This window comes from Salvelinus fontinalis, chromosome 7 (genome assembly GCF_029448725.1).
Source record: "Salvelinus fontinalis isolate EN_2023a chromosome 7, ASM2944872v1, whole genome shotgun sequence".
Classification (NCBI taxonomy): Eukaryota; Metazoa; Chordata; class Actinopteri; order Salmoniformes; family Salmonidae; genus Salvelinus; species Salvelinus fontinalis.
In genome coordinates, this window is record NC_074671.1 from 43,000,659 (window position 1) to 43,025,091 (window position 24,433).

Here is a 24,433-nt window from a genome sequence, read left to right on the forward strand (position 1 = left end):
AATGTATGCCGTGCAGCAGGCAGCAAAGCATAGTATGGCTAGTGATTCCCCCCTGGGGTCATTCACAGCAACAAAGAAGCGCTGGCTGCTGACCTGAGCTTTAACGGTAGGGCTACCCGTGGGGAGGAGGCCAGGCTTTGATGATCCCCCCCCCCGCAGGCAGCATCCCCCCCCTTAACAGAGGCCTCTCGACACCCCCTCCACACTCACACGCCAGACTTAATTTGGTCCCTGTGACGTCACTCTTCCCTGCTACTGTCTTGTGACCCCAGACGGACAGACAGTTAATGGGACGAGGCGAAGGTTAAGTTGGCGCAGGTGGTTTTTGCAGCTGATGAGCCCAGTGTTTCCCTCTTAAATGGGCCACTGCTCTGATGTGTGTGTGTGTGTGTGCCCGCCTGCCTGCTATGGCCTGCTCGTCTCTACAGTGCAGTATAGCGCAGTGCGGGACCAGTGACAGTCTCTGTGGGCTGGAAACCACAGTCCTGGAATGGACTTCCTAAACACAAATTACACTGTGAGAATAGGTCAGACCACTGATATAGCACAGCCCCCGCTCTGACCTCTGCAAAACTGGTCTAGGCCGTTTGAAGCATTGGCTGCTTTAGTCTGTTATTGGGAAATAAAGCGTAGCCATTTTGTATTGATTTCTTTCCCTTCATGATCTAATACAAAGATTAGTGACCCAGTATTATTAGCAAGCCAATAATGGGAGACAGAGCAGAAAAAAATCTGTCTGTAGGACAGATTCTTCACCTAGTTCTCCCATACAGGCTCTAAATCATTCTCTTTCTCTCTCTTCTTTTGATAAAACAAGATGCTCTCTGAGAAATGCTTTTTTTTCCCTTGAAGAATTTCTTCTGCAAAATGTATCCCTCACACTTGTTAATTGTCAAGGCAGGCAGGCCGGAAGCTCGCTACACACTTGGCCTTTATGCCATTGTCTGCTTCCTACGTGGCACCCTATTCCCTATGTAGTAAACTACTTTTGACCAGGGTTCATTGGGTTCTGGTCTAAAGTAATGCACTATGTAGGTAATAGAGTGCCATTTGGGACGTAGCCATCGTCATTACTTATTGATTTGAAATGGAGACTAATGCACATTTTAATTGCGCCTTTTCCTTTTTTTTTAATATATATATTTTTATACATGATTTTGTTAGGGCTGGGGTGATAAAAGTATTGCGGTAGTCATTAGTATCGTGGCAAGGAAACAAAACACAAGTGTATTTAACTTATTTTGAGAAACAGCCCTAATGTTGTAATCTATGCTGTCATCCAGAGTCACATTTATTTGTTTTCCAAGCTATATGTAATGGAGATGCTGAGAGTCAGGAAGCAGGTGCAGGTGAAACGTTTAATAAAACATGAAACGAGACAACATAACAGTGGCGTCTACGCATAAACACCGGAACAATATCGACGAAGGAGAGAACCAAAGGGACTGACCGATTATAGGGGAGGTAATCAGGAAGGTAGTGGAGTCCAGCTGACTATCATAAGGACATGCAGGTGCACGTAATGATTGATGACAGTTGTGCGTAATGATGGACCCCAGGACCGGTGGTTAGTATTCCAGCGATGTTGAACACCTGAGGGGAGGAGCGGGAGTAGACATGACACTAGCACACACTATTTTACATACAGCAGATTTTTAAAGGACCAAATAGTTGTCTGCTTCATGTTTTCATTTTTGCCATGGAAAAAATATTGCGACACTGGAATTGTCCCGGCCCTAGATTTTTGTCATTCACTTTTGTTGGGTAGCAGTTTCTCTTCAACTGGTTTGAGCATAATCCAGTTTCCCTTACAAGGCACCTTGTTTTTTCTGTCACTGCCGTCCCTCACCAGAGTTTACAACAGAATTTGTCTATCACATCCTAGACAAATAAACCACTAGATTAAAAAATAAATATATATATATATATTTTTGATTCAGTGAATTTTGCTGTAGGTTGAATGTGGGTTAAGCAATAGTAGCATACTTTCGTTAAAATGCTTTTTTTCTCCCTTATGTCGAAAATAGGAAACTTGTCATACCATGGATGGATTGCGTTATTCTAAAATTGATACAATTATTTTCTTCTCGTCAATCTACGCACAACACCCCATAAAAACAGAAATACCTTATTTACATAAGTATTCAGACCCTTTGCTATGAGACTATTGAGCTCAGGTGCATCCTTTTTCCATTGATCATCCTTGATGTTTCTACAACTTGATTGGAGTCCACCTGTGGTACATTCAATTGATTGGACATGATTTGGAAAGGCACACACCGGTCTATATAAGGTCCCACAGTTGACAGTGCATGTCAGAGCAAAGAGCAAGCCATGAGGTCAAAGGAATTGTCCGTAGAGCTCCGAGACAGGATTGTGTCGAGGCACAGATCTGGGGAAGGGTACCCCAAAAAATGTCTGCATCATTGAAGGTCCCCAAGAACACAGTGGCCTCTGGAACCGCCAAGACTCTTCTTAGAGCTGGCCGCCCGGCCAAACTGAGCAATCGGGGGAGAAGGGCCTAGGTCAGGGAGGTGACCAAGAACCCCAAAATCACTTTGACAGAGCTCTAGGAGATGGGGGAACCTTCCAGAAGGACAACCATCTCTGCAGCACTCCACCAATCAGGCCTTTTATGGTAGTGACCAGGCGGAAGTGACTCTTCAGTAAAAGGCACATGACAAGATTCTCTGGTCTGATGAAATCAAGATTGAACTCTTTGGCCTGAATGCCAAGTGTCACGTCTGGAGGAAACCTGGCACCATCCCTACGTATGTTTTTTTTTTTTGTGTGCCAGGGACTGGGAGACTAGTCAGGATCAAGGGAAAGATGAACTGAGCAAAGTACAGAGATCCTTGATGAAAACCTGCTCCACAACACTCTGGACCTCAGACTGTGGCGAAGGTTCGCCTTCCAACAGGACAACAGCCCTAAGCACACAGCTGAGAAAACGCAGGCTTCGGGACAGAAACAAGCTTTTCGTTGCACCTGCGAGATCATCTGCGAATCTGTGTACGCTACCAATAAACTTTTGATTTAGATTTTTTTAATACACAAAAAACGGGGACCACTTGGCTCATTAGCACAACTGGCTGAAATTATACAAAAGTTTGAGTGCATCTTTAAGCTTGCATTCAGTTTCCCCTTGATGTTGCACACACGCTTCCATCCCCCTGTCACAAGGGGATTAATGGCTGATTTTAAGATGAAATTGTCAACCCTGTCCCTTTTTATAGTCCCCTTTTTATAGTATTTTTTTTATTTATTAACCTCCTTGATGAGAAGAAGTATTTGTTATGAAGTTGAACATGTGCTCTTTATTACATAACTTTAAATTAGGCTAAATTAATATTATAATTCTTTGGGAGGGGACTACATTACTCTTATTTGCACAATGACCTACACTCCACTTAGGCACTTTGTTTGGGATGGAGCTAGCCTAGGCAGCCAATAGTGACCGCTTGATCTGCACTATCGTCTAGGTTTGATGTAATACGCTTGTGTGTCCCGTAGCCCTGCTCATGCATAAAGTATCCACCATTCAGGCTGCAAAAGCATAATATTCCTGCTTAACTAGCTCTAATGAGCCCCTTACCCCCCAAAAAAGGAAAATATGTGTACTGTCCTAATAGAACACAATTTTCCCCCACCATTTTCATATAAAAACAACTTTCCACATATAAAGTATGTAGAAAAGATAATATATATATATATATATATATAGATAGATAGATAGATAGATTTATATTTATTTATTTATTATTCAGTCAGGGACAAACATTTAAAAAACAATGTATTTAGCAGCATGGTTTTGATTGTTTGAGCAAAATAACACCGCATTAGCCATGGCAAAATGCATAGAATTGCAGGAAATTATCTTTAAAACTGCAACATGTTCTCTCAGCTGCATGTCAATTTTTGTTAGAATTTTCTTGACAATTTAGCCACATTGACAAGTCGGCCACGCCCATCGCCACACACCCTGCCACGTCACCACCTAAGCTTCTTTTTGATCAAGACAAAACACTATGTTCAATCAAGGCTTTATACAGCAGGCCTATATCCCAAGAGAGTCCTTGAGTGACTTAGTGTACGACTGTAGACTTAGTGGACATACCCGTATGACTCATCTTTAGCAGACATGCTATCAACTGAAAGTCCATGTGATGTAGGAGCTGCTAAGAGGTCTTTGAGGTTTACCAGAGGAGACTAGGGTTGCATCCCTATTGGCACCCTATTCTCTATTTTGTGCATTACTTTTGACCATTTGGGAAGTAGCCAAGTGTTTCTCAACTACAATGTATATCACATCAATGGAGTTGAGTGGAGACGACTGTGGGCGGACTGAACCTCCGACGACATCGAGTCTCTGTCGGTCAGTACATGTAAAAATGTAATTCTTAAACCCTTACTGTGTACCTTTGTCCTCTGTTGCTGCGTGCCTTTCATTGTTTGCTGAAATATATACTTTGAGTAAAACTTTTTTCAAGTACAACCACTGACTGTTTCCTCATATCGACTGACTCGATGTTGTCAGAAGTACATTTTGCTCAGTCGTCGTAACCCAACTCCACCGAGATGTACAGTGCTTTCAGAAAGTATTCGCACCCCTTGACTTTTTCCAAATGTTATTTTACAGCCTGAATTTAAAATGGATTACATTTAGATTTTTGTCACTGGCCTACACACAATACCCCATAATGTCAAAGTGGAATTATGTTTTTTAGAGTGTTTTACAAAATAATAAAAAATGAAAGCTGAAATGTCAATAAGTATTCAACCCCTTTGTTATGGCATGCTTAAATGAGTTCAGGGGTAAACATTTGCTTAGCAAGTCACATAATAAGTTGCATGGACTCACACTCTGTGCAATAATTGTTTCCAATTATTTTTGAATGACTTTCTCCTCTCTGTACCCCACACATACAATTATCTGTAAGGTCCCTCAGTCGAACAGGGCATTTCAAACAGATTCAACCACAGAGACCAGGGAGGTTTCCCAATGCCTCACAACCTACTAGATGGGTAAAAAAACTAAATAAAACAGACATTGAATATACCTTTGAGCATGGGGAAGTTATTAATGACACTTTAATGGTGTTAAAACAGAGTTTAATGGATGTGATAGGAGAAAAGAGGATCAACAACATTTTAGTTACTCCACAGTACTAAACTAAATGAGAGGGTGAAAAGAATGAAGCCTGTACAGAATACAAATATTCCAAAACATGCATCCTGTTTGCAATAAGGCACTAAAGTAAAACAGCAAAGAATTTCATTTTGTCCTGAATACAAAGCGTTATGTTCGGGGCAAATCCAACACATCACTGAGTACCACTCATAGTGGTGGCTGCATCGTGTTATGAGTATGCTTGTCATCGACAAGGACTAGGATGTTTAGGATAAAAAGAAACCGAATAGAGCTAAGCGCAGGCAAAATCCTAGAGGAAATCCTGGTTCAGTCTACATATGACAGAATTTTTCTTCCACTTTGACGTTACATAGTATTTTGTGTAGATCGTTGACAAAAAATTACAATTAATTCCATTGTAATCCCACCTTGTAACAACACAAAATGTATAAAAAGTCAAGGGGTGCTTATACTCTCTGAAGGAACTGTACTTATAGTGGAGTTGAGAAACCCAGCTATTTGGAATGCTGTCTAAAGCTGTGCTGACAGACAGGTCTCTTCCCAGTCTGTATCATATCAAGCTAAGTAGATTACTTATCACTAGCCCAGCGAATGACTAGTCTGTATGTATAAGAGATGGAATTATTTCCTCTTTCACTTTCTGGGAATGTCGGGGGGAGTGAGGCGGCCATCTTGGAGTGATTTAAGCCTTGTGGTGAAGCACTCTTTTGTTTTAGTCAGGTGAGGTAGCCTTAAAGTCCAAGTGCAGTCAAAAAAAGAATTTCCCGGTGTTTTATATACTGTATTTCCACACGGAGTTTGGAATAATACTGTGCAAATTATGATAATGCCCTTTTAGTGTAAGAACTGTTTGAAAAGACCACCTGAAATTCCAGCCTGTTTTGGCCTGCACAGGGACATTACCAAGCTGTAAATTAGTAAAAGAGTTCCAAACCTCTTTGCTAATAATGGCTAGTTTTCAGATTGTCTTTCCCAGACAGTCCTAGCAAATGTTGTTCTTGAGAAATTGCTCTTTGCCAAGATGCTACAGCATTTCTTTCTTTTTGACAATTTTAATTGAAAACATTCACAGTGAGGTACTTAATTGTTAGCCTGAAAGGATTTTGAGATAAAAATGACTTTTTAAAAATATAATTATAAGGTCCATACTGCCTATAGGCTTAACTTGACTATACTTTTAAACTCATTGGAATGCAATTCAGAGCCTATATCTTATCCGAATGCAAAGATATGCAATATGATATGAATTTCCCTTTTTTTAAGGTGACTGGCCAGGGATGTATTAATTTGGAATCATACGGAAGCTAACGGGGTGGGTCCTACCCAAATCTGTCAAATAAGAAACATGTTTTATGTTGCAGAGCTAATGAATACACCCCAGCTTACTGTTATCATACTGACCGTGGGTTGCAGTGGTGGGCACCCAACGCGCTGTTAATGTGGAATCTACTTCATTTATCGTGTGAGTGTCTGCAGTGTACCAGTGATTAATGATCAAAGCAGGGGCTACCAGATGTGGAGGCCACCAAAATAGCACCTCTGTGTAATGAGCTGGTGTTTCTCTTTCTTGCCCACTGAATCTTACCTGAAACTCCCTCGACGTGCAAACAACATACCACGTGATGCCTGTGTCCCAAATGACACCCGATTCCCTATATAGTCCATTAGTTTTGACCGGAGTAGTTCACTACCTTTGACCACGACCCATAGGACTCTGATCAGAAGTAGTGACCTATATTTAGTGAATAGGGTGCCATTTGGCACACACATATGTATCCGTCAGGGAATGCTTTACAAGAGTTCCAATCGCTGAACATGTAAACCGTTAGGTCACATTTCAAAATTGTCCCCCACGATGAAGTCGGGGAGAGGACTGTGGATCTGTCTCCATCCGTACGTTCGTCACACGCCATATCTCAGATGGCACTAGCCCGATTTTGGAGAAACTTGGGTGAATGATGCGTCTTGCCATAGAGATTCGGCATTTACAAAATTACACTGATTGGCCCAAGCCGGGAGCTTTAGTAATTACCTGAAATGTGTTGGTCACATGTGATATCTCAATTGACTGGGGGGGGTTGTGTTGCTGCAACCTTCGTGGGGAACGACATGTTTACTGTTGCCTTGAACTTTGTGACAGGATAGCATCTGTCAGTCTGCACTGTGCACATGCGTTTCAATTGTGGATAACGTTCCAATGATTACAGAGGCCAGATTGATTACCATTCCAACTACACTAAGGGTGCCTAATGATTTGACCATGAACAAAGGACCTCGTAATTACATAACTGCCAACTACAAATACTAGATTAGACTAGTCGCCTTTTAGTCAACAGCAGTGGTTTCCATGTTCTCCAGTGCTCTACACACTCCAGGGTTGTAATCACTAGAAAACCAAATGGAATAAAACGGACCAAAATGGGGAAGGACTACCTGAACTTGTCCAATAAGAAACACCTGTTTTCATTGCAAAATGTTGCACTGGTATGTACGAATGATACGACCCAGTGCACCATATACTCCAGCAGTAGGCTATCTGCAGCATGCCTTTCCTCCCTTCCCCCCAGTTTATGGTCGTGTGGTAATGGTCTATAGATGTTGCTGGTGGTAGGGTCAGGTGTGCGGGGTGCATGCAGAGTTCAGGGATGAAATTGAGATGGGCAATTTCACACCCAGCAGATGCCTGCGCCACTGACCCGCAGCGACAGGTGGGGGATACTAATTGGCAGCGCACACAGGGTCAGGGCCTACAAACTGGCTGTATCCTGAAGGCACCCTATTCCCTTTATAGTGCACTACTTTTGACCAGAGCACCATGGGTTCTAGTCAAAAGTAGAGCTCTATATAGGGAATAGTGTAACATTTGGGATGCCTACACACTTCCCCAGACGATCCCATGGAGGGAGAGAAGGGTGTACAGTGGGAGGGAAAGATGGATGGGGGTATTGGTGGTGGTGTGGGGGAACACAAATTGGCAGCGCATATACTGTTGCAGTTAATTAAAACTCGTGTTGTGTTTGTAGTTATTATAACTACCCTAGGCGGGAGGGAGTGGTAGGTGGAAGGAAGGAAGGCAGGGAGAGGTAGGCGGGACCAAGGGCGGGAGGGGAAAAGTAGGTGGGAGTTAAGTGTAATGAGTGAGGGAGGAAGTCAGGGAGAGGTAGGTGGGAATGAGGGCAGGAGTGAAAAAGTAGGTGGGAGGTTTGGAGGGAGCGGAAGGAGTGAGCGTGTGTTCTTCCGGTGACGCAGGGATTCTAAACTCTTATACTTCCATTTGTCATTGTTTAATAAAGACCAATGCAATTCAACGTTTACATTCATTAACAAATGTTGAAATGAGACTAATTTATTGTCTCTGTTAGACAGGCTTTATGAATACTCATAGAAACACAAACTCTCTCTGGGGGGGTTTCTCTGTCTTGCTCTGCCCCACTCTCCCTCTATTCCCGATACAGGAGTGTTGGCTTGGTCATTCTGTCGTGTGTGTACGCTGACGGTAGAAATAAAAGGTGTGCTTACTCCACTTGAGCGGCTTGTGTGAGTCATCACTCTTGGGCTCTAATTCACTTCCTGTAGCGCGAGGCAACCTTGGGCTTATATTTAGAGCCAGAAGGCCCACATCACCAGAGAGCCTACATACAGTACCTACCTAGCTAGCTAGCTACCTCTGGGTCATGTTCATTAGGGCATGCATAATTTTAAAACGCTTTGCAAAGGAAGACAAAAATGTGTATTTCTCATTGGACAAGTCCAGGTAGTCCGTCCCTGTTTCATGTCCGTTTGGTGTTTTTTTGCTGCCTTTTGAACATGGCCCTGGAGAGGAGCTGCCACTGCGTCTCTAAGCCCTCAGAGGCTCTTGAGTTCAGCCCTACAGGGGGATATCTGTCACCAGAGGAAACTCTATCCCAACCAGAAAACAACATTTTGTATGCATTCTGTCCTCGCTTGGTTGTCATGCTCATCCTGTGTGGCTCAGTTGGTAAAAGTGTGATGCTAGCAATGCCAAGGTTGTTTGTTCAGTTTCTGTAAGGATCACATAAATGTAATAAAGATGCACTCACAGTAATTCAAGTCGCTTTGGATAAAAAGTGGCATATTATAGAAAGATGACGGAAATGCACAGGTTAGAGGAAAAGGTATATGCCAAACCAACGTGCATGAATTAAGGTTATGCGAGAATATACTAAGCCACTCTTGAAGGGCAGTTGACGTTGATGAAAGAAAAAAAAATCTTTCTTTACTTTACCGGATGACATCCTTCATCAGGGTGTCTGTGTCCAAATGGCACCCTATTCCCTACCTGCACTACTTTTGACCTTAAGCTGGAATATGGTGCCATTTCAACGCATATGGATGACTGATGTATTGTTTATAAGCGCCACTTCGTAGTTTGAGTGTGATTTACTAATACAGCATTCTCCTTCAATGAATTGTGAATGAATAGAAAAGGCCCATAACACGACCCAACACTGTAACCTTGGACACACTGGCCTGCGTCAGCCATGTCTCCCATATTACAGATTTCCTGGTCTGTCCCAAATGGCACCCTATTGGACTACTTTTGACCGGAGCCCTATGGGTAAGTAGTACACTAAATACGGAATGATATGACATTTGGGACGCATCTGTGCTCATCCATTTGCTGAGTGTGTTGGAAAGGGGCTTTGATGAAAAGATCGGCTCCTGCTCTCCCTCCACCTTATCCCTCCCTCCACCCCATTATCCCCCTTGGTCTGGGCTATGGATTTACATCACTCTGAAACACTCGACACCCGACACGCTATCAACGAGGTGAATGGTGGCCGGTGCGTAAGAGAGAAAATGACATGGCTATAGATTTAAGCATATACTCAAAACATAAAGGTAAACAAAGGAGGCAGAGTTAAAAAATCAATACGTTTTTTTTTTAAATGAATTCCATGTTCTAAAGATTTTTTTGTTTGTTGTGCCTGTGCAAACTTTGGTTTTTATGGTTTGAGTGTGCGGAGTACCTGCTGAGGCTCCCTTGTGTGACTTGTGATTTTTAGAATATCAATTGAAATTATAGAGTTTTGAATAAAGGCATCTAACATGTGATCGTTGCACATTCATACCACTTGACATTTCCACATTTTGTGTTAAAGCCTGAAATTATTAAATTGAGATTTTGTCATTGGCCAACACACAATTAACTATAATGTCAACATTGATTTTTGTAAACAAATTAATTAAAAGCTCAAATGTCTTGAAATCAAAAGTATTCAACCCCTTTCTTATGGCAAGCTTAAATAGGTTCAGGAGAGAGAATTTGCTAACAAGTCACATAAGTTCCATGGACTATAATAATAGTTTTTAACATGCTTTTTGAATGACTACCTCATCTGTACCGCACTAACACAATTATCTGTAAGATCCCTCTGTTGAGCAGTGAATTTCAAACACAAATTTAACCACACAGACCAGGGAGGTTTTTCCAATGCTTTGCAGAGAAGGGCACTTATTGGTAGATGGGTACAACTTTTTTGAAGCAGACATTGAATATCCATTTGAGCATGGTGAAGTTATTAATTACACTTACAATTACACACAATACACCCAGTCACTACAAAGATACAGGCGTCCTTCCTAACTCAGTTGCCAGAGAGGAAGGACACCGCTCAGGGATTTCACCATGAGGCCAATGGTTCTTTTAAAACCATTAGAGTTTAATGGCTGTGGTGGGAGAAAATGGAGGATCAAGAACATTGTAGTTAATTCACAATACTAACCTAAATGACAGAGTGAAAAGAAGGTAGCCTGTACAGAATACAAATATTCCAAAACATGCATCCTGTTTGTAACAAGGCACTCAAGTAAAACTGCAATAAATGTGGCAAAGAAATTAACTTTATGTCCTGAATAAAAAGCGTTATGTTTGGGGCAAATCCAAGACAACACATCACTGAGTACCACTCTCCATATTTTCAAGAATGGTGGTTGCTGCATCATGTTATGGGTATACTTGTCATTGGATGTTTTGTGATAAAAATAAACATAATAGAGCTAAGCACCAGCAAAATCCTAGAATGCTGTTCATCGACTACAGCACAGCATTTAACACCATAGTACCCCCCCCAAAACTCGTCATTAAGCTCGACCCCACCCTGTGCAACTGGGTCCTGGACTTCCTGACGGGCCGCCCCCAGGTGGTGAGGGTAGGTAACATCTCCACCCCACTGATCCTTAACACTGGGGCCCCACAAGGGTGCGTTCTCAGCCCTCTCCTGTACTCCCTGTTCACCCATGACTGTGTGGCCATGCACGCCTCCAACTCAATCATCAAGTTTGCAGACGACACTGCAGTGGTAGGCTTGATTACCAACAACGACGAGACGGCCTACAGGGAGGAGGTGAAGGCCCTCAGTGTGGTCTCAGGAAAATAACCTCACACTCAATGTCAACAAAACAAAGGAGATGATCGTGGACTTCAGGAAACAGCAGAGGAAGCACCCCCCCCCCATCCAAATCGACGGGACAGTAGTGGAGAAGATGGAAAGTTTTAAGTTCCTCGGCGTACACATCACGGACAAACTGAAATGGTCCACCCACACACAAGACAGTGTGGTCAAGAAGGCGCAGTGGCGCCTCTTCAACCTCAGGAGGCTGAAGAAATTTGGCTTGTCACCAAAAACACTCACACACCTTTACAGATGCACAATTGAGAGCATCCTGTTGGGCTGTAACACCGCCCTGTACGGCAACCGCTCCGCCTACAACCGTAAGACTCTCCAGAGGGTAGTGAGGTCTGCACAACGCATCCCCGGGGGCAAACTACCTGTCCTCCAGGACACCTACACCACCCGATGTCACAAGGCCATAAAGATCATCAAGGACAACAACCACCCGAGCCACTGCCTGGTCACCCCGCTATCATCCAGAAGGCGAGGTCAGTAGAGGTGCATCAAAGCTGGGACCGAGAGACAGAAGCTGTTTTTCAATCTCAAGGCCATCAGACTGTTAAACAGCCATCACTACCATTGAGTGGCTGCTGCCAACATACTGACTCATCTCTAGCCACTTTAATAAGGAAAGAAATGTATGTAATAAATGTATCACTAGCCAGTTTAAACAATGCCACTTTATATAATGTTTACATACATACGAGATGAGTAATGTAGGGTATCTACTGCATCTTGCCTATGCCTTTCGGCCATCGCTCATTCATATATTTTTATATACATATTCTTATTCATTCCTTTACACTTGTACGTGTATAAGGTAGTTGTGAAATTGTTAGGTAAGATTACTTGTTAGATATTACTGCATGGTCGGAACTAGAAGCACAAGCATTTCGCTACTCTCGCAATAACATCTGCTAACCATGTGTATGTGACAAATAAACTTTGATTTGATTAGATGAAATTCTGGTTGTCTGCTTTTCACCAGACACTGGCAGATGATTTCACCTTTTAGCAGGACAATAACCTAAAACACAAGGCCAAATCTACACGAGTGTCACGTTCCTGACCGGTTTTCTGTTATTTTGTATGTGTTTGAGTTTGGGTGGGTAGTCTATGTTATGTGTTTCTATGTTTGTATAAGGGTGACCTGATATGGCTCTCAATTAGAGGCAGGTGGTTTTCATTTCCTCTGATTGAGAGTCATATTAAAGTAGGTGTTTTCACACTGTTTGTTTGTGGGTGGTTGTCTCCTGTGTCAGTGTTTGTCGCGCCACACGGGACTGTCTCGGTTTATGTAGTCTGTTCCTGTTCGTGAGTTCTTCGTGTATTTATGTAAGGTCCATGTCCAGGTCTGTCTACTCCGTTTGTGTTATTTTGTTAATTCTTCGGATGAAGAGGAGGAAGAAAGCCGTTACAACGAGATGCTTTCCGAGATGACATTGAATGTTCCTGAGTGGCCTAGTTACAGTTTTGACTTAAATCTGCTTGAAAATCTATGGGAAGACTTGACAATGGCTGTCTAGCAATGATCAACAACCAACTTGACAGAGCTTGAAGAATTACAAAAAGAATCATGTGCAAATATTGTGTCATCCAGGTTGGAGACTTAGGCATACTGGAGGTCGTGTGCAGCCCTCCTTGGCCAGGTCCTTCAGTATGCCTTTTAAAGAGGACTTCTCTGTGGAGCTGCTCAGTCCCGGAGGTAATACGTATATGCAAGGAAACACTCATACCAATTTTTCCCCTACCATTTTCAGTAATAAAAAAAACATCAAGAAGTGACTAGCATCTAGCTAACAGATTGGAACTGAATCCCATGGGCATTGGGGTGTTTGGGCATTGGGGTGTCTAATCAACAGTATACAGTGCATTTGGAAAGTGTTCAGACACCTTGACTAGTTCCACATTTTGTTACGTAACAGCCTTATTCTAACATTGATTAAGTAAATGTTTTCCTCATCAATCGACATACAATACTCCGTAACAAAGTGAAAACAGGTTTTTATAAAAAATATTTATAAAAAGAAAAGACTTGAAATTGAGCTCAGGTGCATCCTGTTAACTTTGATCATCCTTGATGTTTCTACAACTTGATTGGAGTCCACCTGTGATAAATTCAATTGATTGGAAATGATTTGGAACGGCACACACCGGTCTATATAAGGTCCCACAGTTGACAGTGCATATCAGAGCGGAAACGAAGCCTTGAGGTTGAAGTAATTGTCCGTAAAGCTCCGAGACAGGATTGTGTTGAGGCACAGATCTGGGGAAGGGTACCAAAAAATGTCTGCAGCATTGAAGGTCCACAAGAACACAGTGGCCTGCATTTTTAAATGGAAGAAGTTTAGGAAGGGCCTTGGCGGTTCCAGAGCTGGCCGCCCAGCCAAACTGAGCAATCGGGGGAGAAGGGCCTTGTTCAGGGAGGTGACCAAGAACCCAATAGTCACACTGATAGAGCTCCAGAGTTCCTCTGTGGGGGGGACTGGGGAACTAGTCTGGATCGAGGGAAAGATGAACGGAGCAAAGTTCAGAGGTCCTTGAAAACCTGCTCCAGGGTGCTCAGGACCTCAGACTGGGGTGCAGGTTCGTTCACCTTCCAACAGGACAACAACACACACAGCCAAGATAACGCAGGAGTGGCTTCGGGACAAGTCTCTGACTGTCCTTGTGTGGCCCAGCAAGAGCCCGGACTTGAACCCGATCGAACATCTCTGGAGAAACCTGAAAGATAGCTGTGCAGTGACGCTCCCCAGAGCTTGAGAGGAACTGCAGAGAAGAATGTGCGTCATACCCAAGAAGTCTCAAGGCTGTAATCGCTGGTAAAGGTGCTAGAACAAAGTACTGAGTAAAGGGTCTGATTTACTTATGTAAATGCAAGATTTAATCTATTAGATAAAAAAAATATATATATTTAAGCAAATTTATAAATTGGCAGTAACGTAACAAAATGTGGAATAAGTCAAGGGGTCTGAATACTTTCCGAATGCACTGTAGTTAGGCTAGTAATTGTTCATTTTCTCTCTCGAAATGGCTATATTTCTCTAATTGCAGCTTGACGTTGGCTAGTATTTATTCTACAAATATTTTCCTCCTAGAAGGTGTCAGTGACGAATTGGCCAATCTACAACTGGTACGCAAGTGTCTGAAATGGACTCCGAGTGCTCATGACAGTTAGGCTTAGTTGTAAGGAATATTGCCTCAGTCCTTTACCTCGGCCGGTCAACACAGAGATTGGAATGGTACGTGTGTGCACGCCTGTGTGTATGTGTGCGTGCCTGTGTGTGTGTCGTTAGATTAATGCAGCTCAACAGGGTGGGTTTCATGTCTCAGCAGGTCACAGATGATCAGATTAACTGGAGTAGGCAGGGCTCACTGGATTACCAGCCCAGCCTACTGGGCTACAGCATAGACCTGGGAGGCAAGAGAGTTGTAAGAGCATTGAAGACACACACACAAATCCTATCTCTATGTTGACAGGCAAGCAGAACACACACACACAGCTCTGTAACATACATGCACAAAAAAACTTGCCCTCGCTCTTAGGTCTGGACGCTCCCTCATAACTCGTCCACAACAATCCAATGTCAGACAGTCCTCTTTCAACAAGCACATAAATTAGACTTGCTTTTAGTCAGAAAGACTGTGTGTATTTCTGCTGTATCTCAAGGTTCATCATTTGTATTAAGTGCCACCCTGCTATTTTCAAGCTGTGTTCTTTCACAGAAACTGTGTGTGTGCTCAATATTCCAGGCAGAACCTCACTCTGAATACACTCTCATTGATGTTAGTCAAAGAATTAGAATGAGTTGATCTATTTCTGATGCATACACAGTACTGCCTGCCACACTTTTATACAACGCTCTCTCCCCAGATGGAGATGTGTGTTTTTGGGAGTGTGTGTGTTTTGTGTGTGGGCCCGTGGTAGAGGGACCCCTGCTGAGGAGTGTCCCTACACAGATGACACTGTGTCTGCGTCTGAGAGAACAGGAGGGGGGAATTATCACCACCTATCTTTCTCACTCACTCGCTCTCCCTCCCTCTTTCTCGCTCTTCTCTCCTCTGTAGTGGAAAGCCAGGAGGCTTGGGAGGCTCTTTGCCACACTCCTGGGGTAATCTCAGGCGTGTCAGCGGTAGCACCGCTCGCCCATCTCTAGGGTTACGGGTGTTGGAACAAAGGCATATGTAATTACCGCCGAGACAACGCTGTAATCTAGTAGGCAGCGCGTGAATGTAACGGGAGACGTGTGTGAAAAAAAGCAAAAACAGTCCTTTGATCCATAATTTATTTTTGTTAATAGTGGCTCTCATTTGTGTTGTCGCATAATAGCCTTATGATGAGACTCGCCAGACATGTAGGCCTTATACAAAATGGGCAAGGTTTGTTACAGATATCTACCGTTTTTTTTCTTAGTTGATTTGTACTTTTGACTATTTCTATGATGTAAGACACTCTAAGTTAAAGGAAACGCTAATAGGTATAGTTCATCTTCTCAAATGTCAAGATTAAAAGCCATAGGATATCATTTCAGTATGGAAGTACAGCATTTCAATTAGTGCTTATTTCCTTTTTAGAAGAGCTGTGTGCATGGAGCTGAATGCCTCAACATGAGAGCCATTTGCAGCTATGGTGCTCAGTACTGCTTACTGATGTCATGGCACCTTGAGTAGTATTCATGGCTAAGGTGAACCTGTTACAGTGGGCTTGAGTGGAATAGGGCAGCGGAAAGGGACACCACTACCCCTAAGGAGGATGAAGGGACCTCCTGTCTGTGTGCATCCAGCAATGAGAACCCTTCTGCTTTCTTTCAGAGTGGTGTCGGGACCTGCTTTTTCCGTAAGTGCCCATCCTGTCGGGTTCTCATTGCACAAGGTTTTGCTAAAATGTCACACCTGACTGGGAATAAGGTTGACATGCCAGCAGCCATTAATGCCCAGAGAGAGACCGAGAGATGGAGAGCGAGACCTAGAGAGAGGAAGACGAAGAGCGGGAGAGTGACTGAGAGGATGAGAAGAGGCCACCCGGCCAGGTCATTGGAGACACAAGCCCCTCTGATATGGTGTAAAGGGATTACAGATATTCCCTGCTTCTTGTCAGAGAAATTAGTGTCAGTTCTCACAGCGAGCAAAGTCGTCGCCGGGGCGAAGGACAAACCGATAAAGAGAAAGGACTTTTTGTTGTCCGAGTTTCTCCGGAGGTGCAGTCATCTCAGGAGTTCTGGTGGATTTCTCTGGAAACGCAAAGGCATGAAGAAATCATGTTTAGCGTATTAACTAACATACAGAGAGATGCCTAGCCCGTGGCGTTCCACTATGTCTCACCATTGCCTAATTTTTCTTCTTTTTTTTCCCGGTGACTCTTCTCCCTTGATTGAAATGGCATTAGGTCTTATTGGCCTTCTCATCTGTCACTCTTCTCCAAAAGGCCATTGATCCTGGCTGTCGAGCTGTCAGGATGGTGATAATGTCATAATGTGGGTTTCAGCTATGCGAACCCTGTACAGCGCCTTTCTCCTGAGGGTGAATGAGCGTAGCTTGTGTTTGACCCTAGTCACACAAAGAGAGAGAGAACCCCACCACTTCCCTCCATAACGAAAGCCCCCTCTCATTCACCAACATAATCTCTCTTCCCCCGAAGCCATGTAGATCTAATTGAATTTGTCACATGCTTTGTAGACTAGACTAATAGTGAAATGCTTACTTACAGGTAATTTTTTCAACAATACAGAGTTAAATATAAGATACAAAATGTTATAAAACATAAATAGTGACACAAGGAATAAATACACAGTGAATAATGAATAATGAATAACATGGCTACATATAGGGAGTAGAAAATAACAAGGAGTACCAGTACCGATTATGTATGTGAGCAAGAGTTTGAATGATGGACTGGGGGGGAGGCTTTGAACCCCTACCACCCACATAACGAGAGGTACCGCCATGCCACCCAGCCTTCCCTGAATTAGGGTCTAGCTTTACTTTTTACATTTTTTTTTGCACCTCTGTCGGCTCAATGGATGGTGAACCTCTGTCTCGGGCGAGGCAGAATAGAGCCCCATTGAAAGGAAAATGCAAATGGCCAGTAGTTAGCGGAGGCCTCAACTGAATCGCCGTTCTGCTGCCCCTGGTAAAGCGGCTCTCTGTGCTGTGCCACCCACAGACACACAGTCATCACTGTCTCGATTCAGTGCACAGCTGATTGAGAAGGTGGGGGGGTCGGAGGTATTTTCTTTTCTAGGCAGGGGGGGCCATGCCAGTACAGCAGCAGGCAGCCACAGTGTTGCCTTAAGGGTACATGTTTTTCCCGCCTCACCAAGGCCTCGTCGAGGGCAGCAGTGTCGTTCTGGTTTTGGTAATGTAGCACAATGCTATAGCTACAGCAGGCATCGTACAGTGTACTCGTAGTCTTGCTTGCCCCAAACTCACAGCAGCTGTGGGAAGAGACTAACTAGGCTAGTTTATTATTGAGATCCTTGAGGGAAACAGCTTTGGCTCCATTTGACTACCCCAATATGACAAGGTTAAAGGGACACCATGATTGAATGACTTGCCATGATTTGATCACAACATGCATGTGAAACCCCCCCAATTCTCGGTGTTAAAAACTTTGGATACACATGGGCAATTAATAGGTGTAATTAGCCTCCAAGGGGACAGGCCTAAATGGGTTGAGTGAGCATAATCCTAATCTGTTCATGAAATTACAGGCGTTCATCTGCGTCTCCCTGGGATTAATCTAATGTACATGGGCTGTTCATAGAAACTCAGTTGGTTAGGGAAGGGTGACCGCTAACTGGGTAGAAAAAGGAAGGTTTAGTCTCCCTAGAGCAATCATTTTAAAAGTGGGTGGCAAGAACGCCTGGTCCTGTGGTTAAATATATAAAAAGGGGCCATCATTTAGTAGTATTATACTCCCAGCCTCATTGTCATCGCTTTTCAAACCCCTAAGAGATAATTATCTTCTTAACCCTATTATTAGGCCTAGTATCACAGGTTAGCTAGATGCATAGATCCTTGACTATGTGCTGGAATTTTGAAACAGAACAGAACGATGTAGCGTCTGAAATGGACTTGTTTATCGGGGTAATCATGTGCCTCAGGTTTCAAAAGCCCCTTTTTCATAAATCCGTGCTCCGATGTGATGGTGAGGATGAATAGATTCTTGCTCCGTCAGTGTGGGTGGTTAAGACAACGGGGCCTCTCTCTTCCCCCGCTGGGCAAGATAACATCTGACTCGAGCTCTAATGACAGTCTCTCGCTCAGTTTTTCATCATCTGAGACAGGCAGCTTTTTAGCGCTGTCATTGTTACACGAGGAACGCTCCGGGGCGCTCTCCGGCAGCTCTGCTCAGAGAGCGGAGCCAGCCAGAAACGCTCCTCTAGTCGTCTCATCTGCAGAGTCAGTGGCACGACTCCCTCTGAACAGACCGACCCTGCTTGCGTCATCTCACGTGTACTTACTGCATAAGTGTACTAGCCAGCATCGCTGTGACTTGAGAGAGCCAGTGGGCTGTAAGTTAATTAGTACCTGACTGAAAAGGACCCTCTGATTATCATTTAATAACGCTTGTTAAAATTTACACCGCTCCGTCAATGCTAATAAGCAGAAGTAAAGTAATGTAGAGGGAGAGCATATTGACCGCTGTGCCCCACACTTATGAATATAACCCCATCCTTTCTAATGTGTCAAATGAAACGCTCTCCCCAAGTGTTTTTTTATGGCTGCTTAACTCCTCCCTCAAATGGTGAGTAACGATGCTCAAAACTGGCACCGAATGCATTGAATTAATCACGACACTGGCTGCAGAATGTCACAAAGAAAGCATTGTTGTCCTGTGGCTTGTTTCTAAACATGAGTTTTTCCCTGACCACAGAAAATAGGCTATAACTAGGTTCTGGGGTTTGGTCCAGGTGGTCACGGCCCTACTCATGCGTGTGATTGTCAGGGGTCACAGCACTATCTAATGCCCTTCAGGCCATCGTCACAGGGAAGGCATCCAAAGCTCAGCCTCAGCAGCACCGCATCCCCCATCACTCTTCCCCTCCCAGCAGTCGCCATGGAGTCTGTCTGCCTAGAGTGGCGTCAGTGAGAGAGGCTCTGATTGGTTTTGACACCTCTCAGGCTCTTGGCTGCGAGGCGCAGCGATAACATTATTCTTTGGCTGGGGATGGAGTGGAGAGGAGGAGGAGGAGGGATATCCTGCGCCAGTAGAGAAACTGAGAAGGAGTACAGTGCAGCGAACGAACCAGCTGTAGAAACTGAAGGGGGCGTTGAGTGCAGCCCAGTGGCACCCCATCCGACCGGTGACTTGACTTCCCCCACACTAAACCAAGACCTCTGTGCCCCTCCACTAGGGAAAATGACATTCATATCCTGAAATATGAGTTATTTGAAGGATAGGCCTGATATAAAAGGAACACAATCATGCACTATGTTTTATCCACCAAATAATATAATATATATATATATATATATATATTATATATATATATATATATATACACTGCTCAAAAAATTAAAGGGAACACTTAAAAAACACAATGTAACTCCAAGTCAATCACACTTCTGTGAAATCAAACTGTCCACTTAGGAAGCAACACTGATTGACAGTAAATTTCACATGCTGTTGTGCAAATGGAATAGACAAAAGGTGGAAATTATAGGCAATTAGCAAGACACCCCTCAAAACAGGAGTGATTCTGCAGGTGGTGACCACAGACCACTTCTCAGTTCCTATGCTTCCTGGCTGATGTTTTGGTCACTTTTGAATGCTGGCGGTGCTCTCACTCTAGTGGGAGCATGAGACGGAGTCTACAACCCACACAAGTGGCTCAGGTAGTGCAGTTCATCCAGGATGGCACATCAATGCGAACTGTGGCAAAAAGGTTTGCTGTGTCTGTCAGCGTAGTGTCCAGAGCATGCAGGCGCTACCAGGAGACAGGCCAGCAGGCCTTGCCAGCAGACATGCCAGCTAAGATAGTTAGAAAAGCTACTCTGACTTGATTTATAACTAGGTATGAAGTTGGGAGATTGGGAACCTATCTAGCTAGCTAAAGCCAACTTCATAAAACTGCTATGTGGCTAGTGTTGCAGAGACACAACAAAACATTTGTTTTATTTGTGTGTGTCAGTCTACACCCTATCTCCTCCATTGAGTATCTAGCGTCTTGCCTAGGCATCCCTTTGCTCTGTGCACCTTGGAAGGAACCACTTACTAGGGACAATGGGGTGTGGGGGGGTACTCTTTGCCTGGTCCAGTCAGTGGGCACCTTCCTCATAATACCACTGATAGATATTTTTGTAAATAATTATGATACTATGTGGGCTTAAAAATATATATTGTAATTTAACGTCTGAGAATTTTAAAACAGGACAAATCTGAGGGAGCACGTGCCTTTGCCCCGTATGGACATGACACCACTGGCTACACAGATCCCTTCAGCCTTCATTTGGTGTATGTTTAGCGGCTCAATCCAAAATAATCACAAACAAAACACGTCTAAGATCATCATTAGGCTCATCCTAACATTTACTGCAAACCATACAATATTGTTGTTAGCATACTGCAGTAGTAACCGCAGTGGAACTGTTTTGGAGGTCAGAGCCAGCTAGGCAGCGTGTGCATGGAGAGTGGCTGGCTGTATGCTGGTTTGTCAGTGGACTGGTAGGGAGTTTGTCCTATTTCAGCATAGACCCGTGACTGGGGCATTGATGCTCTGCTAATTGGGTCACTGCTCTTCCCTTACCGCCTGGTGGTGTTGAGGTAAGGCATTTCAACAGCAGGAGATGGATACCGGATGCTTCAGATTTATACATCTGGTGAAACGTCTGGTGCCTTGTTCCATCTGCGTCATTATCTTGCTAACACACGTTGAAGCCAAAGCCACACATTGTAAGGTGTTAAAGATCCTTTATTGAAGCAGTTAGCCATCAAGCGCCAAGGGCCAATACGCACAACTCCTCGTCATTTGACATTAGGATCCCCATTAGCTTCTGCAAAAGCATCAGCTGTGAATATCAATGTGCCCCTCAGTATTCAATGTATTGAAGACTGTCTGCATATGCCTAACCTCTGACCATATGCCTAACCTCTGACCATATGCCTAACCTCTGACCATACGCCTAACCTCTGACCATACGCCTAACCTCTGACCATACGCCTAACCTCTGACCATACGCCTAACCTCTGACCATACGCCTAACCTCTGACCATACGCCTAACCTCTGGTTTATTCATAATCTACGGCTTTAGTTTAGCGGCGCCGCTCTCGGTTTCCTTTAGGCATGTTCTGTATTTCTGTTGTGACAACCCGATCAGGGTCTTTAACTTGTGTTAAATAAATAAAAAATACATTTTCAGGGCCGATGTACGCGGGAGAACTGCAAATACCTCCACCCCCCGGCCCACCTGAAGACCCAGCTGGAGATCAACGGCCGCAACAACCTCATACAACAGAAGACTGCAGCAGCCATGATGGCTCAACAGATGCCTTTCATGTTCCCTGGCACAACCATGCAGCCTACGATGGTGAGTAACGGACTACTATGCGTTACTACCCCCCATGTGTCCAGTTGTTTATTTCTCTCTTTACATCTCTCTCCCTCTTCTTACTCTATCACTTTCGGGGTCTCTCCCTTTCTCTCTTCCTCCATCCAACCTCTTCTCTCTGCCTTTCTCTCCCCCTGCCGTCTCTCTCTCTCTCACCTCTTTAACATTTCTGTCCCTCTCGGTCTCCCATCTTCCCCACCCACCTCGCCCCCTATTTCTCGGTAGCAGTCGTTTCCTATTAGCCAGGGGCTGGGCTCCAGCCCGGGGCTGAGCTACGCTCCCTACCTGACCCACATGACCCACAGCATGGGCATGATGCCCAGCGAGATGCTCCAGCCCAGCACCCATAGTATCATCGTCCCCGGCAGCCAACCCTGCTCGATGCAGAGCTCCTCCTCCAACCAGAAGCTTCTACGCACGGACAAGCTGGAGGTACACCACCACTAACCAATAACAATACCAGAAATCATAGTATATCGTAGTATATTAGCAGTTAGGAGACATCACAAACTAACCAAGTACAATACCAGGAGTTAGGAGAGCCGGCCTCTGGGCTGTCACGATACGAGGAATCAAGAGTTTGCCCTTCGAGGGGGTTGGGAAAGCCTCTCAATAATTATCTTACGACACCATCCTTACCCACCTAGGTTGAGGTGGAAGTTACCCCTTATCACAGATCTTATTTTACCTAGTCCTAACCATTAGAGATATAAAACTTATATTTTACATACTCCCTTTCCACACACCTTTACTTTAAAAGAATAGATCACTTTAAGAACTTTAGAGCTGGCCAACAGAATTCTATACCTCACCGTTGATTAACGGGGCGACAGGTAGTCTAGTGGTTAGAGCATGGGCCAGTAACCAAAAGGTTGGTACATCGAATCCCCGAGCTGACAAGGTCAACCTGTCGTTCTGCCCCTGAACAAGGCAGTTAACCCACTGTTCCTAGGCCGTCATTGTAAATAAGAATTTGTTCTTAACTGACTTGCCTAGTTAAGGAGATTTTACGTTTTTATTTTATTTAAGATAGATGAGATTATTTCAATGGGGGTTTTGTTTATACCACAACAAAGCACCGAGGCAATTGTGAATTAATGAAAACAAAGAATATCCTTGTAAGGATGGCAAGCACAGACAAACCTGAGAGTGTAGGTGTATTGTGTGTTTTCCTCAAAGTACCGTCACTTAGCAACAGAGCGATGTGGTTGCTAATGAGAGGCCATGTTCCACTGAGGAATGGGGACACTCCCACACTAAGTGAGACTGTTTACCGCCTTCTGTGTGTTTGTGTGTGATCTCTCCATGCTTTGTGTGTCTTTGCGTGTGTGTGTGTTTGCGTGCTCGTGCGTGCGTGTTCTCCCCACACTTAGTGAGTGTGCGGTGTTATGTTTTACATCCCAGGCTGTGAGTGAAGCCCCCTGTGATTGACTACACCCAGGCTTTGAATAGATAAACACCTCAATCTGTTCATTATTCAGTCCATAGTTATGAACAATGAAATGTTATCGGTATGCGTATTGTATGGTATGATATATTAAGCTAATATTTGTGTGTCTATCTGTCACTGTGCATGTCTGTCCATTTGTGTGTGTGTGTGTGTGTGTGTGTGATTCTGCGTGTGTCTGTCCATGTATGTACGTGTGCATGTCTGTTTGTCCGTGTGCACCCCACCCTCGTTCCCAGGTGTGCCGGGAGTTCCAGCGGGGCAACTGCGCGCGTGGCGAGACGGACTGCCGCTTCGCTCACCCCAGCGACAGCCCTATGATTGACACTAGCGACAACACGGTGACTGTGTGCATGGACTACATCAAGTCACGCTGCTCCCGGGAGAAGTGCAAGTATTTCCACCCGCCGGCCCACCTGCAGGCCAAGATCAAGGCTGCGCAGCACCAGGCCAATCAGACGGCCGTGGCCGCGCAAGCTGCTGCCATGGTGAGACCCTCCGCCGCCCTCACAGCCTGTAGAGTAGTGAGCACAGCACAGGCACTAAAGTAGGTTTGCAAAAATCTGCTAACTTTTCAAAATTCCCTGGTTTTCCAGAAATCCTTGTTGAAATATTCCTGAAGTCAGGAGGGAATCCTTGAACCGTACTTTCTGGAAAACCTTGGACTTTTGGGAAAGTTACAAGACTTTTGTAGCCCCAGCAATGTCAGACAGCACACCTTACAAAGGGCCAGATCAAAAAATATCATTTCTAATGTTTATAGTATGTAATCAACTATAGACAACTAGTTTGGTAGAGTACACACACTAGAAACTTCAAAAATTCTACTTTACACATCTAGAAAAGAACACAAGTACATAAAATGT

At 44.1% G+C, this 24,433-nt stretch overlaps 1 protein-coding gene across 10 annotated transcripts in view; it reads left to right on the forward strand.

Moving 5' to 3' along the window:
- The window catches only part of LOC129859497 (muscleblind-like protein 2a), a 78,508-nt gene that overhangs the window by 30,450 nt on the left and 23,625 nt on the right, over positions 1 to 24,433 (forward strand). For 6 of the 10 annotated variants that reach the window (XM_055929352.1, XM_055929349.1, XM_055929353.1 and 3 more), the window contains exons 3-5: positions 21,932 to 22,099; positions 22,346 to 22,552; positions 23,807 to 24,055. In XM_055929352.1, coding sequence (XP_055785327.1) covers positions 21,932 to 22,099; positions 22,346 to 22,552; positions 23,807 to 24,055 — 624 coding nt within the window. The remainder of the gene's footprint in view (positions 1 to 21,931; positions 22,100 to 22,345; positions 22,553 to 23,806; positions 24,056 to 24,433) is intronic. The other 4 variants (XM_055929351.1, XM_055929354.1, XM_055929357.1 and 1 more) reach the window with 1 other exon arrangement.